Consider the following 16,733-nt stretch of genomic DNA (forward strand, 5'->3'; position numbering starts at 1 on the left):
AAAAAAAAAAAGAAGAGAAGAGAAGAGACGACTAAGATAAATAATTAAGCCTATAACAATGCAAAGTCATATACATACATCCACAAGAAACAATAGCAAACAGCGAACCATGACCTTCTCAAATAGACAAAGCGAGAAACCTGTGACTGATTGGCCCTAATAAGATAGTTATATGTGAGCTCTCTGATCAGGAGTTCAAGATAGCACTTTCAAGGAAACCAGTGATTTCCAAGATAACACAGAAAAGCAATTCAAGAATTTATCAAAGAAATTTAACAAAGACCGTGGGGCACGGTGGCTCACGCCTGTAATCCCAACACTTTGGGAGGCGGAGGTCAGGAGATTGAGACCATTCTGGCTAACACGGTGAAACCCCGTCTCTACTAAAAATACAAAAAATTAGCCGGGTATGGTGGCAGGCGCCTGCAGTCCCAGCTACTCAGGAGGCTGAGGCAGGAGAATAGCATGAACCTGGGAGGCGGAGCTTGCAGAGATCGGCTTGCAGCCGAGATCGAGCCACTGCACCCCAGCTTGGGCAATAGAGCAAGACTCCATCACACACACAAAAAAAAGAAAGAAATTTAACAAAGAGATTGAAATAATTTTTTAAAAATCAAACAAATCTTGGGACTAAGAAATACATTTGCTGAACTAAAAAATTCATCAGAGGCTCTCATCAGCAGAATTAATCAAGCAGAGGAAAGAAACAGTAAGCTTGAAGACAGGCACATACATAGACACAGGAGGAAAAAAATTTTAAAAAAAGATTGCCGACAAAATATAGAAAATTACCGCCAAAGACCAAATCTAAGAATTACTTGTGTTCAAGATGGAACTGAGCAAGAGCAAGGAGTAGAAAGCTTATTCAAAGAAATAACAACAGAAAACTTTCCGAAACTTGAAAAAGATATAAATATCCAGGTATAGAAAAGTTTGGAAATATGACCCAAATAAGATTACCCCAAGGCATACAATAAGTTTCTCAAAGGTCAAAGATAAAGAAAGGATCTTAAAATCAGGAAGAGAAAAGAAGTAATGACATATAAAGGAGCTCTATCTAATTGGTCTGACAACAGATCTCTCAATGAAATAATATAGGCCAAGAAGTAGTGAGATGGCATTTTCAAAGTGCTGAAAAATGGGGATTGTCATCCAAGAATACTGTAACCAGCAAAGCTGTCCTTCAAACATAAAGGAGTGATAAAGTCCTTCCCAGACAAATCAAAGCTGAGAGAATTCGTCATCACCAGACCCATCTTACAAGAAATTTTAAAGGGAGTTCTTCGATATGAAGCAGGGAGAGGAAAAAACCCACTAACATGCAAGAAGAAAACATTTAAAGATGCAAAACTCACCAGTAAAATTAAGTATATGAACAAATTCAGAATACTCTATTACTGTAATAGTGGTATTGATATGGTTTGATATTTGACCCCTCCAAACCTCACGTTGAAAGTTATCTTCAGCGTTGGAGGTGGGGCCTAATGGGAGGTGTTTCCATCGCCGGGGTGGATCACTCAGGAATGGTTTGGTGCCATCTTCATGGTAATGAGTGAGTTCTCACTCCATTAGTTCCCATGAGAGCTAACTGTTAAAAAGAGCCTGGCTTTCCCTTCCTTCTCTGATTTTGTGTTTTGTTTTGTTTTCTGAGACGGAGTCTCGCTCCATCACCCAGGCTGCAGGAAATGGCACAATCTCAGCTCACTGCAAGCTCCACCTCCCAGGTTCATGCCGTTCTCCTGCCTCAGCCTCCCAAGTAGCTGGGATTACAGGTGCCCGCCACCATGCCCGGCTAATTTTTTGTATTTTTAGTAGAGACAGGGTTTCACCTTGTTAGCCAAGATGGTTTCGATCTCCTGAACTCGTGATCCGCCCGCCTCCACCTCCCAAAGTGCTGGGATTACAGCCATGAGCCACCGCTCTCTCTTACCATGTGATCTCTGCACATGCTGGCTTCCCTTCACCTTCCACCAAGAATGGAAGCAACAGGTGAGCCTCACCAGATGCAGAAGTCTAATCCGGAACTTTTCTAAACATCAGAATTGTGAGCCAAATAAATCTTTTTTCTTTATAAATTACCCTGCCTCAGGTATTCCTTCATAGCTACACAAGGAAAGTCAGATGCAATCCACATGTAAGTCCAGTATGAAGCCCCAAAGAAAACTATCTCAAAAACAGTACCTACAGCAACCTATTAAAAAGCAGGCAATATTAAAATATGTAAATTAAGAAAACAAAAAATCAAAACGTGGGGTGGGCGGGAGTTAAAGCGTAGGGTTTTTTGTTTTTACGTTGTTTCTATTCTTTTCTGTATACGTTGTCACCTCTTTAAATATTTAAGGTAATAGATATCCCAGTTACCCTGATTTGATCTTTATATATTATATGAATGTACTAAATTATCACGTGTACCCCAAAATAGGTATAACTATTATGTATGAATGAAAATGAATAAATCAATGATAATTACAGCATCCACAAATAAGATAAAGTGGCTTAAAGGGTTCCATAAAAACTGGCTTATAAAGTTCCACCACAATGAACTCCAACAAACTACTGAAGCATTTTCAAGGAGACTGCCTACGATAGAAGTTTGCTGTTGTTGTTGTCGTTGTTTTTGAGGCAGAGTCTCGCTGTGTCACCCATGCTGGAGTACAGTGGCGTGATCTCAGCTCACCACATCCTCCACCCCCTGGGTTCAAGCAATTATCCCGCCTCAGCCTCCTGAGTAGCTAGGTTTACAGGCACACGCCTCCACACCTGGCTAATGTTTTTTTTGTATTTTTAGTAGAGATGGGGTTTCACCATGTAGGCCAGGCTGGTCTCAAACTCCTGACCTTGGGTGATCCACCCACCTCAGCCTCCTAAAGTGCTGGGATTACAGGTGGGAGCCACACACCCAGCTGAAATTTAACCTTTAAGGGAAAACTACCTGTATGGCTTCTTTACAGTTGGAAACCTCCCCGAGAATTAAGAGGCTTTCAAAAGTGCACTTTATTCAAAGCAGCCAAACTACAAGTAACATGCAAACGGAAAAAAATACACAAAGCCTTAAATATTAAAATAAAAATAAACAGTAAATGGTCAAATGTTTCTGCTAACATCAAACATTTCATAAATAATGTTAATCTTCATTAGGTAGGCACAGAGAGATAACTTACCTGACATGAAGACAACAAAGGCAACCCAACTAATTCAAGTCCTTTCTCAGGTATAATATCTTCCCAAAAGCCACTCGGCTTTTTAACCACACTTAAAGGAAAATTGTTAAATAAGCTTTCTGTCTCTGATTAGAAAATCATATCAAAGATCATACAATTGACTGCTATATCCTCTCAGAAATATATATTTTAGGTCAGGTGCGTTAGCTCACACCTGTAAGACCAGCACTTTGGGAGGCCAAAGCAGGTGAATCACCTGAGGTCAGGAGTTCGAGACCAGCCTGGCCAACGTGGCAAAACCCCATCTCTACTAAAAATACAAAAATTAGCCAGGTGTGGTGGCACATGCCTGTAGTCCCAGCTACTCAGGAGGCTGAGGCAGGAGAATCGCTTGAACCTGGGAGGCGGCAGTTACAGCCAAGATCGCACCATTGCACTCCAGCTTGGGTGACAGAGCAAGACTCCATCTCAAGAAAACAAACCAAAAAAAAGAGAAATATATATATTGTAAAATAACTTTATGCATGAGTTCAAGAAACTTTATGCATGATTCCTCAAATAAGGAAATCCTCTACGAAGTCCACACAACATAATAAAGTCACCAGGAGGAAGGAAGGGAAGAAGAGAGGAAGCAATAGATTCATGACAATTGGCTATATTAAGTTTGAGGTATGTTGTCTGTAGATTTCTCTTATGCAACAAATATAAATCTGTGATAATCACTGACAATCAAAATATGGTAGAGTGTCTGAAAATTTCTAATAAACAGTTTCCTATAATTCTAAAATTTCCTACACATCAGGCTAGTTCTAATCAAGGCATCACAAAGGATGCATGACTGTATTATTCTATAGGCTGACTTTGTAATATTTATCCCTAAGAAGCTAAAAGTATGTTAGACTAACAACAGCTGAAAGAAGCATGAAACTGCACATATCTATGATACACAAGTTGTGATGCCTGGTCAACAAATAAAAATAGCATACATGTGCCACTGCTCTCAAGAAGTTGAATATCTCATGGGAGAGACAAGACCGAAATACACAAATTAATGAAGAGTTCTATGAGAACAGAACATAATAAAGTGGTAAAACTGACTATTAGAGCTATATAAATCATAAGAAAAAAGACCAATGTTGGTTCAAGTAGTGACAAAAAAAATTACAAATTATAGATTTGTTAGTTTCAAGTCCAGTGCAGAGATTTATTTCCACCTACTGCCTGTGCCTTGGGTAAAAGTTATCAATCACTTGCTGGAAATGCTTTTACAATAACTTAAGCAAACATACATTTTTAATAACTGTAATATTATATATAGATATATTCCATCTTAAACAAATATCCTCAGTTTTTCATTTTTGACACTTTTATAAAAAAGGAGTCAGCTGGGGTAAGTTAATCAACCTTCGTAAGATTTTAAGCAAGGAGCCCAGATAATCTCAAAAACTTATTCTCAATCTAGAGAAACACAATGCTGAGATCAGTTTAACATGAATTAAAATACATTCCAAGTAACACATGGAGAAACATACAAACTAACTTTAATGTAAAAATTATTTGCCCTGTACTACTGGAAGACTAAAGAGGACTGTGTTACAGCCTTCAGAAGCTGGGCTCAGACTCTGTGTCTCTTGTCACAGTCCTAGCAGATCTTTTTTCATTTGTTTACTTTTATTTTAGGATCACGGGTATATGTGAAGGTTTGTTATACAGGTGAACTCATGTCATAGGGGTTGGTTGTACAGATTATTTCATCACCCAGGTATTAAGCCTAGTACCCAACAGTTATTTATCTGATAGGTTAAACAGATAAAGTACACTTAACTCCTGACAAAGACTGACTAGCTTCTTCCAATGTACTTTCCGAAGGGGACAGAATCTAAGTAGATGTCTAATTGAAAAATCACCATCTATTCCCTAGAGAGAAACAAAACCCTCTGTCAAGATAAAACTTGCTCTTTCAAAATGTGGGGTTTTATTTCTGACTTCAAGAATGTTTCCAAGTAACTTACCTAAAGAAAGAACCTTAGGTGGCAAACAAACGGTGTTGGTTCAGACATTTCTCCTGCCTACACCTCCAAAGGCTCCCCCATCCCCATCACCTGTCGATTATCACAAGATTAGAATCTAGCCACATTACAGCCCTCTGAAAATCTTCTTACTTATGCCACAGTCTGGCCCCCAAAACGAGGGGCATGTTTCTTTTTTAGTTCTGCATAAAATCTAATTAAAAGAAAGTTGATGGTGTAAAAAGAAACGCAGAGAGGCTTTCTTCTTGCCTACTCCTTCATCTTTACTCTTTTCTCCTTAAAGCTACAGGAAAAATCAGATAATAGTTTGAATCCCAACTGCAAGACTTATTAATAACTAGATAAACCTTTAAGACTCTAATTCTCAGAGTCTTTTCTCTTTTTTTTTTGGTTTTTTTTTTGTTTTGTTTTTTTGAGACAGAGTCTCGCTCTGTCGCCCAGGCTGGAGTGCAGTAGCGCAATCTCAGCTCTCGGCTCACTGCAAGCTCTGCCTCTCAGGTTCATGCCATTCTCCTGCCTCAGCCTCCCAAGTAGCTAGGACTACAGGCGCCTGCCACCACGCCCGGCTAATTTTTTTTTTTTTTTTTTTTTTTTTTTTTGTATTTTTAGCCCAAAGTGCTGGATTACAGGTGTGAGCCACCGCACCCGGCGAGTCCTCAGTTTTAAAATGGGGCAAAAAAAAAAAAAAAAAAGTCCACCTACTTGAGACATCTATTGTCTGCTACCAGAGATTATCTCTTTTTTTCTTTTTTTCTTTTTTTTTTTTTTTTGAGACAGAGTCTCACTGTGTCGCCAGGCTGCAATACAGTAGCATGATCTCGGCTCACTGCAACCTCCACCTCCCTGGTTCAAGCAATTATCCTGCCTCAGCCTCCTGAGTAGCTGGGACTACAGGCACATGCCACCACGTCAAACTAATGTTTGTATTTCAGTAGAGACAGGGTTTCCCCATGTTGGCCAGGATGATCTCCATCTCTTGACCTCGTAATCCGCCCGCCTTGGCCTCCCAAAGTGCTGGGATTACAGGCGTGAGCCACCGTGCCCGGCCACCAGAGATGACTTCTAACAGTGATTAGTATAGTTCCTGGCAAACATCAAAGGACTTCACTAAATGAAATGGAGTCACCAAAGACAACACACTTTACAACCTTGTTCAAACCCTACTAACTAAAAAGCAAGCTTATAAAAAATGAAGACATTTGGAGTAACAACATTTATAAATCTATTTGTAATCCTAGCTTTAGAAATGCAATCATGAAAAAAGCAACTTTCCTATATACTATAGGCAAATAACAATTTTTGCAAAAAAATATTAAATAGCATGCATTTTCTACAAACTCCAGTCTAAACGACGACATTAAGCAGTGTGTGAAAACAAAAAAAGAGATACCAAAAAAATGATAAAGCTGAGTAAAATAACTTGTTAACGACTAACACAGTAATTTTTTTTTTCTTTTTTTGGGAGACAGAATCACTCTGTCACCCAGGCTGGAGTGCAGTGGCACCATCCTGGCTCACTGAAACTTCCACCTCCCAGGTTCAAGCGATTCTCACGCTTCAGCCTCTTGAGTAGCTGGGATTACAGGTGCACACCTCCATACCCGGCTAATTTTTCATATTTAGTAGACAGAGGGTTTTACTATGTTGGCCAAGCTGGTCTTGACCTCCTGGTCTCAAGTGATCCGCCCACCTAGGCCTCCCAACCATGCCCAGCCCTAACACAGTAATTTGCAAGGTGAACAGCACTAATGGTTGCTTTCCATCTAGTACACAGTAAAGAAATTTGGGTAAATATTCTGATCTGATTTTTCCCTAAAAGTTATGGATTTAACTAATTTGAAGGGATGTCAATGTTGTAGGTGGTGGTGGTGGTGGTGGTGGGTGGTGGTGGTGGTGGTGGTGGTTGTAACTAAAAGAGTAGCAACAAAGATTCAACAAGCATCCTAAGGGGAATTTACAGGCCCTTACTAAGCAGTAATTAATTAATATGTAAATCTGGAACATTGCTAATAACAAAATAAGCAAAAGCAGGTAGAAAAGGGAGTCTCACAATGGGTAAGATGTTGCCCTGAGTCTTCTGTTTCTTCAATTCATTCCTTTAAATCTACCATCAACATAACAGGTTACTGCCAGGCACAGTGGCTCAAACTTGTAATCCAGTACTCTGGGAAGCCAAGGCAGGAAGATTGCTTGAGCTTAGGAGTTTGAGGCTACAATAAGCTATGACTGACTGCATGGATAGATTGCCTTAGCTCAGGAGTTCCACGCCAGCCTGGGCAACATAGCAAAACCCTATCTCTACAAAAAAAAAAAAAACTTAGCCAGATGTGGTGACACACACCTGTGGTCCTAGCTACTCAGGAGGCTGAGGTGGGAGGATCGCTTGAACCTGGGAGGCAGAGGTTGCAGTGAGCCAAGATTGCACCACTGCACTCCAATCTGAGCAACAGAGCAAGACCCTGTCTTAAAAAAAAAAAAAAAAAGTACAGTTGGCTACTGTGGAAAACTATTTGCTTTGCAAGTTGACAGACATTATTAGGATTAGTTCCAGTTCATAATTTCATCATCAAAGTACCAACGTTAAACTTGATCGGTAACAATCCAGTTACCAATCAACTAATTAGTAAAATCTCATCACTTCAGGAAAAAAGAGTGAGACTTTCCAACTCACAAACACTAGATATCCTGGATGGTTCCTTTAGGGAATTCTGTGCTGAGCAGTGGCCCACAGAGATCAATGTTTGGGGCTGCAAGCAAGTGGGTGTGTGCTAGAGTGGTTGTGTTCACATTCAAGTGAGGCTCAGGAACTAGATGCTCAGGTCTAAATAAAATATGATTCACTTGATCAATAAATATTTTACTACCAGTTAACACTGCATTCTCTTCTTCTTACAAATACAGCTAGCAGCTATGTACAAAGCTAATGCCATACTTTTTGGTATATTTCTAACACTTTTTAAATTTTATTATCTTTTCTGTTTTGGGGTTTGTTTTTGTTTTGTTTTGTTTTTGGTAGATACAGGGTGTCCCTATGTTAACCAGGTTGGTTTCGAACCCCTGGGCTTGAGCAATCCTTCTGCGCTGGCCTCCCAAAGTAACAACACTATCTTTGAAACATATAATGGCCGGGCATGGTGGCTCACACCTATAATCCCAGGACTTTGGGGGGCCAAGGCAAGAGGATTGATTGAGCCCTAGAGTGTAAAACCAGCCTGGTTAACATAGGAAGATCCCATCTCTGCAAAAATACAACAATTAGCCTGGCATAGTGGAACACACCTGTCGTCCCAGCTACTTGGGAGGATGAAGTGGGAGAAACACTTGAGCTCAGGAGGTTGCGGCTGCAGTGAGCCATGATCGCAACACTGCATTCAGCCTGGGAAACAGAGTGAGACTCTGTCTCAACACACACACACACACACACGGACACACACACACAGAGACATGCCTAAAACTAATCAATAACCTATGCAGCTAATTTTATTACTTCAACTTAAGAGTATTTATAAAAGTATTTTCTTATGTAAAGGACAAATTTCTCTAGAAAAAGCAATTAAAACCAAAATGAACCATGGTTAATTCTAAGAGTATTTTTTCTACACAAAATAGCAAAATAATGCAGCTTTACACCACCCAGTAAGTCTTAACATTTGAAATTAGAACATATTACTAGGTCTAAAGTTACTAAACAGAAAAATTAACCAGTATGACTTATTACCATGGGCTGTTAATTCAATGTATCATTAAATACTATCAAGCTGCCTAATCCCTAATGTTCTTAGATTTTTTTTTGTTTTTTGATCTTCAAATAAAGAGTTCCTTCAGTAAGACTGTTCACTGAGCAGATGTTTACTGAGTATCTACCAAGTGCCAGGCTCATGCCAAATGCTGTGCCAGGCACTAGAGACATGCTAGTTAAAGGACTGGTGGGGCCAGGCACGGTAGCTCATGCCTATAATCCCAGCACTTTGGGAGGCAGACACGGGACGATCACTTGAACCGGGAAGTTCACAGCCAGCCTGGGCAACCCAGCAATTCCCCTTCTCTATAAAAAAGAAAATTTAAACCACACAATGAATGAATGGATAGTGGGGCTCCCCAACTCCCAGAGCTCACATTTTAATGGAGATGTACAACATTAAACACGCTTAGATCAAGTTGGCACCATATAACTTGCTCGTTCTTTTAAAAAATAAGACTTGAATTATATAATTCAACAATAATCAAATACTTAGTTATAAGTAAGCAGCTTCTCTCCTCCAGCCCAAAGGGAGAAACAAGGAATGGAGAGGAGAAAGGACAGGAAGAGATAGGGTAAGGTGAGTAGGAGAGAGTGGAGGGAGGGACAGATAAAGGGAAAGGCTGAGACAGACATCCAACGGCAGCATCTGATTTCCTAGACTGAGCCACACCCCTGGTTTATCCCAGCTACAAACACTGGGGAAAATCCATTATACTTAAATTGGGTTTCTTTTTTTTCTTTTTTTTGAGATGGAGTCTCGCTCTGTTCCCCAGGCTGGAGTGAAGTGGCACAATCTCGGCTCACCGCAACCTCCGCCTCCTGGGTTCAAGTGATTCTCCTGCCTCAGCCTCCCGAGTAGCTGGGACTACAGGCATGCGCCACCATGCCCAGCTAATTTTTGTGTTTTTAGTAGAAATGGGGTTTCACCATGTTGGCCAGGCTAGTCTCAAACTCCTGACTTCATGATCTGCCTACCTCGGCCTCCCAAAGTGCTGGGATTACAGGCGTGAGCCACTGCGCCCGGCTGTCACTTATAACCAAGAACACTTATGAATACAAATTAAAGAAGTTCATGTTTACAACACTTCATGCCATGTATACATACAATATATATTTGCTAAATGAATGTATGAAACGTTAGCATCTATTGAGCACTATGTTACATCTCCAGCTGTGATATGTGCTTTGTACACAGTATGTTACTTAATTCACTCAATTGCCTTATGAGGTGGGTGCCAAAACCATCTGAGTAGTTTAAGAGAGAAAATTGAGGCATGGAGGTTATTTAATAATTGCCTAAGATCACATGCTCAGTAAAGAGGAATGCCAGAACACAAAACTCAAGACTGACACAAAAACCTGTGCTGGTAAGTACTACACAACACTGATCAAAAGATCTAATGAGAAAGCCTTGAACTAACGTGTGTCTATCCTGAATAATTGGATACTTCTTAACTGCTACACAGTATTTTAACAAAATCTCAGTTTACTGAATGAAATTTAACCATGTCCAAAATGCTACAACCCATTCTTAATTTTCTAAAAACCTTCAGGAAAACCTTTCCTGATTTTAGACCTTTTCACAGCTTAAAACACATCCTCTTACACCTCGTCTCCCTCATTCTCTACAGAGTAAATCTGAAAGTTTCTTATTCATTTTGTTTGTACCCAGTCTGGGAAAGAAAGACTCAAGGTACCATCTGAATTCTGTATCCTCCAGCAGTTAACCTTACTCACACAAGAGGCTTGGAAAGGAGAATCACATTTTTTTTTAATCACTGAAACTCCTATTCTATTATAAATACATACACTATGGAAAGTTCAGACTTCAACTACTATGACTAAAAAAAAAAATTATTTTCATGGTTATTAAAATAATAGTAATTATGAGTATTTGTATAATACTTTACAGTTTACAAAGTACTTTTATACACAGTATATACCTGGACCCTCCTAGATGTCCTTTAAGTAGACAGAGAATAAATCATGCCTCCATTTGGCAGTGAAAGAAACTCCTGATGAAAGGAAAGTAGTGATCTGCCCTAAGTCATTCCCAGTAAGTGACAGATTTGGATTTTAAAACAGGACTTCTGGCTCCAAAGTTCATATTCATTCCAAGAAAATAATACTTTACCACTGACTGTCAAAGCAGTTCTCTATCCGCTTACTCTAAGGATACTTTTCCCCTAAACCTTCAAGCCAGAAGTGTTCAAATAAATCATCAGCTGCTTTGAAGTCTCTTCAGTACAAACCTGTGTTCATGAACACTTACTCGGCAAACCTGCCACACACGGTGGCTAGAAATGTATGTCTCAGAGCTTCCACCTGGAGCCGTACATATCTATGTATAGTAACTCAGGAAACTTAGTATTCTTAATAGTTACCTTTTAGGCTTTTTTTTTTTTTTTTTTAAAGACAGTGTCTCCCTCTGTTGTGCAGGCTGGAATGCAGCGGCACCACCTCAGCTCACTGCAGCCTTGACCTCCCCGGGTTCAGGTGATCCTCTCACCTCAGCCTTCCGAGCAGCTGGGGCTACAGGCGTGAGTCACTATGACCGGCTAATTTTTGTATTCTTGTTTGTAGAAAGAGTTTTGCCATGTTGCCCAGGCTGGTCTTGAACTCCCGGGCTCAAGTGATCCGCCTAGCTTGGCCCCCCAAAGAGCTAGGATTATAGGTATGAGCAACCGCACCTGGCCTAGACAAGAATCTTTCTTATTAAATGTTTCCTTGCCTGCCCTTAAACAGATTGATCCAAAATAATTTAACACTCTCCTGATTCAATACAAGAATTCTTTACAGGGCATCGATCCTATAGCCAGGCCCTGTGTGTTAAGTGCGGATGATTCACGCCTGTAATCCCAGCACTTTAGGAAGGTGAGACGGGGAGTTCATCTGAGGTCAGGAGTTTGAGACCAGCCTGGCCAACATGGTGAAACGCCATCTCTACTAAAAATACAAAAATCAGCCAGGCGTGGTGGTGCACACCTGTAATCCCAGTTACTCGGAAGGCTGAGGCAGGAGAATCGCTTGAATCCGGGAGGCAGAGGTTGCAGTGAGCTGAGATTGCACCACCGCACTCGAGCCTGGGCAACAGAGTGGGACCCTTCTCGAAAAAATAAATAAATAGAAATAAAAAATTTAAAAAATTCGCTGGGTGTGGCAGCTCATGCCTAGAATCCTACCACTTTGAGAGGCCAAGGTGGGCAGACTGCCCGAGCTCAGGAGTTCAAGACCAGCCTGGGCAACACAAGGAAACCCTGTCTCTACTGAAATACAAAAAATTAGCTGGGCCTGTAATCCCAGCTACTCAGGTGGCTAAGGCAGGATAATTGCTTGAACCTGGGAGGCGGAGGTTGCAGTGAGCCGAGATCGCACCATTGCACTCCAGCCTGGGCAAAAGAGCAAGACTTCACCTCAAAAAAAATTAAAATAAAATAAAAATAATTAGAGGAGGATGAACTAGAAGATCATGAAGACTATTTGAAACTACACCAAGGAAGTCAACTCTTCACTTCTAACTACCTCCCACATACCTAATCCAACAAATGCTCAAAGAAGTAAAGACGCCTAACAAATTCTTGGAGCCTAAATTATCTACCAATTCATGGCTCACAAAGTGGACTACAGGCAACTTTACATATACAGTCATGTATCACTTAATAACAGAGATACTTTCTGAGAAATATGTTGTAAGGCAATTTCGCCATTGTGTGAACATCATGGAGTGGACTTACACAAATCTAGATGGTGGATCTACTACAGACCTAGGCTATATGGCATAGCTTATTGCTTCTAGGATACAAATCTGTACTGTACTAAATATTGTAGGCAATTTTAACACAAAGTACTTATCTACAAAGTATTTATGTAGCTAAACATATCTAAACATGGAAAAGGAGTCTTCCAATTGCATTGTAAACTCAGGATGACCATTGTATATGCGGTCCCTCATTGATCTAAACGTTGTTATACAGTGCATGACTGTACAAATTACCACGGGGTTTATGGTTCCCAAGCACAATCCCAGACAGAATAGAAGACAATTAATTATTACGGTCAAAAACTTCCTTACAGCTCACATAAATCTGAATCCACTAAATCAAAGAACAAAATCCTCTTCAATATGTGCCTGATGCCCAAATTTCAAAACTCCAAAGCAAATGAACATTAAACGAGTAACTTGCCAAGACTTGGGCTCTCCAAAGTGGAGATAATTAATGCTATAGAGGTCCATGTCCTCGGTGTGCCATGCGAACGTGGTCTTCCACATGCCAAAATATAGATACGGGGTATTTACACCCTCAATAGAAATGCCACACTCTTCTTCAACTACATCCAAGACTGTATTCAGGCGAGCTATGTTCCATTCATCCACACCCTGGAATGACAGAGAAAAAAAGAGAGAGAAATCAAATCTTACCAAACCATGAAATATAGCATTTACTAATCAAACCACTATCCACCAAAATCATTACACTGTATATTCTAATTCACTGAAAATTGAAAAATAAAACAATCCCTATTCATGAGCCACACACATATATCCATTATTATTAGTCAAAGATTACTACCAGCATAATGGGGTTCCATATAACTATTTGGTAGAAATTTATAACAAATAGCTTCCCGATATCAAATGGAAATGAAAGTTACAGCCCCACTCCCCAGTGGCTGTCAGCAAAAAATTACTGATTCAAAGCAGATGATCTGGCATGGGCTTTCCCTCTTTGGCACACTTTTTTGTTTGGGGGGTTTTTAGATTTGGGTTTTCTTGAGATTTTTTTGCACATTAGTTTAGAGGTAATATTCACCATCACATATCACATCAAGAAACCAATAGCAAAATATGTCTTCTGTTATCCTTCTCCCATCCCCAACCATTCAATCTTAGCATGTAATACACTGTTTCCTCAAAATTCCACTCTAATTATTGGAAAAACTTTTGGCAGTATCCACTGATCACTGTGCTTCTACTAATGCTTCAACTAAATATTAACCTCTTATGTTAGTGGAAAAATTTAAACACACAATGCCTACTAAAAATACTTACCCAAACTTTGGTAAAATTGCTGGAATAATGTAGTTTTATAACAGTAACCCAATACGGATGGTGATGGCAGAGCAAGGGAAGGTTAGAGTCACTACTATAAGAGTTAAGGTGACAGGAAAAGATTCTGGTTTGATTAGAACTTAACAATCTTTTTTCCTCCCCCGAGACAGAGTCTCACTCTGTCGCCCAGGCTGGAGTGCAGTGGTGCAATCTTGGCTCACTGCAACCTCTACCTCCCAGGTTTGACCAATTCTCATGCCTCAGCCTCCCACACAGCTGGAACTACAGGTGCAGGCCACCACACCCAGCTAATGTTTTGTATTTTTAGTAGAGACAGGAGTTTCACCATGTTGCCTAGGCTGGTGTTGAACTCCTAGCCTCAAGTGACCCACCCACCAAGGCCTCCCAAAGTGCTGGGATTACAAGCGTGAGCCACTGCACCCAGCCAATCACTTATGAATTCACTACAGTTCACAACTGCTTAGAAGTTTTTACAAACTATACATTTCTCCCATATATTTTTATCAAATTCTAAATAACAGAGACTAGGCACATTCCTATGTAATCACGGGGAAACTGAAATGCCTTTAAAGCCATTCCAACCTTTTCGTGCTAATGCACTATTAGAGAAGGGCATTGGCCGGGTGCAGTGGCTCATGCCTGTAATTCCAGCACTTTGGGAGGCTGAGGAAAGCAGATCACTTGAGCCTAGGAGCTCAAGACCAGCCTGGGCAACATGGCGAGACCCCATGTCTATTTTAAAAATAAAAACTAAAAGAAGGGTATTAAATTCATCTATGTCTACCAAAGGTTGTCCTCTCCAACAACTATACCAATGGCTTCACATACGACCACTTCTAACATTTCCTGAACACACTAAAAGCTCTTAGAGTTGTTCTGTTTTCATTTTGGTCTTTAAATGATTTTCTAATTAGTGTGCTAATCTTACTTTCTAAAGCTTTGGGGTTAAAAAACTATTGATGAAGCAGCTAATGAAACTCTGACTCAGGTAACATAATTGAACATGCCAAAGGACATAATTTAATTCCCAAATTCTCTTAAGTAGCCACTCTGTCTACAACTTAAGCCGCACGCTGAGAAGCTTGTTATTTGAAACTGGTCAAAGTATCCGTTTAGAGAAGATCCTAGGTTCCAACTTTTGAGACCTCATAAAACTTCAATCACATTATGTAAAATATTTTATCTCACTCTATTTATAGTGATGCAATCTCTTAACTCTAGTCCAATCAGACTTCAGTCCAATCACCCTAATAATAGAGTTCTATTTAAAAGTCATTACTGAAGCAATGAATCTGAAGTAATAAATGAGCACCATATTATAGGAACCATTTTTAAACTGAATGAGCTTGCAAATTTAGACACAAACTATTTCTCTAAAAGTTCTACATATAGAGACATCTAAGTTTTATTTCTGACTGCCACTATCTTTTAAAAATAACCAAGGTTGAATCCCTTGACATCCTAGACCCATGGTATAAGGGGAAGAGGGTAGAGATCAAATAGTGCTGGACAAAAAGACCTAGATTATAACCCCAGCTCTGCAGGTCACTGAGGAGAAAGTCACAGAGCTTTTCTGAGCATCAAGTCTTTCTTCATGGAAACACAAGGGTTCTTGCACCCTCCCAGAGTTGCTCAGAGCAGTAAATAAGCTAAATGAAAATAAACTTTTATAAAATAAAATTTAATTCTTAGAACTGATATAATAAATATCACCACTATTCTCTAGCAAATCTTACTGGAAAGTCTCCCAAAAACAAGTCAAGCATGTCAGAAGTGATATTTAATAACATGTGTTTAAGTTCACTACTGAAGTTCTCCCCGTTAATGGACAAATAGCATATTTGCAGCAGTTTCTTCTCAGCAAGGCAAAGTTGCTGAAAAGTAATTTCTTTTGCTAAAATAAAAAGTCTCATAATTTCAATTAAGCAGTTGTACAAATATTAAGAATAACCAACAGAGAGAGATAAATCTTATTGCTTCAAAATTCTTTCACCAATTTTTGTTCTCTACTATTAAACTAGTTAGCTGACTCCAAAAACAGGCTCCACAAAGGCTCTTCTGAAGAGCACCAGGTCTGTCTCATATACTTAGACCAAAAACACACCTAGTTATCATTAAGTGTTATACCATATGCTACCTCATTACACTATACACACTTGTATGCTACATTTATTCTAAACAATCCTATAAAATGGGTAATGTTATTCCCAAATGAACAAATGAAAAAATTAATTCTCCTAGCTAGAAGTAGGTGGTAGTGATTAACCTAAATCTATCTGACTCCCGGACCTTCCTTTTTAAAGGTTTATGTTTTAGTTCTGATCCTTTTGAAATACGACATATCATCCTCTTCTCTCAGCATCACTGTCAACAAAGATCTAAGGTTCAGGAGCAGCAAACACGTGAAGCTGCTGCATTCTTCTCACCAGGGGCAGAGCCACTCTACACAAATGTCAGCAAGGCTTATACCGCAGACTGCTTCACTTGAGAGCGCGTGACAGGAATGATTTAGCATAAAAGCAGTCTCCACACCCCAGCTACAAACAAGCCCCACAATGACAAGTGAGAATCTGCCGAACTGTTCAAAGCTTAATTCCATCAGGCTTCAGGAGAAAGGCTGCACACCAGCCCAAGTTCACAGACAAAAGTCTCCTCCTGGATTCTGTCTCCCTCAAATGAAACTCTCCCACACATGTTCAGCAGGCACATGAGCAATATTCATAACTCAC

At 39.9% G+C, this 16,733-nt stretch overlaps 1 protein-coding gene across 7 annotated transcripts in view; it reads right to left on the reverse strand.

Annotated features, from left to right (window-relative positions):
- The window catches only part of KDM4C (lysine demethylase 4C), a 463,944-nt gene that overhangs the window by 309,528 nt on the left and 137,683 nt on the right, over window positions 1-16,733 (reverse strand). For all 7 annotated transcript variants that reach the window (XM_025358671.1, XM_025358675.1, XM_025358674.1 and 4 more), the window contains one exon: window positions 13,118-13,311. In XM_025358671.1, coding sequence (XP_025214456.1) covers window positions 13,118-13,311 — 194 coding nt within the window. The remainder of the gene's footprint in view (window positions 1-13,117; window positions 13,312-16,733) is intronic.

Source organism: Theropithecus gelada, chromosome 15 (assembly GCF_003255815.1).
Source record: "Theropithecus gelada isolate Dixy chromosome 15, Tgel_1.0, whole genome shotgun sequence".
NCBI classification, from domain to species: domain Eukaryota; kingdom Metazoa; phylum Chordata; class Mammalia; order Primates; family Cercopithecidae; genus Theropithecus; species Theropithecus gelada.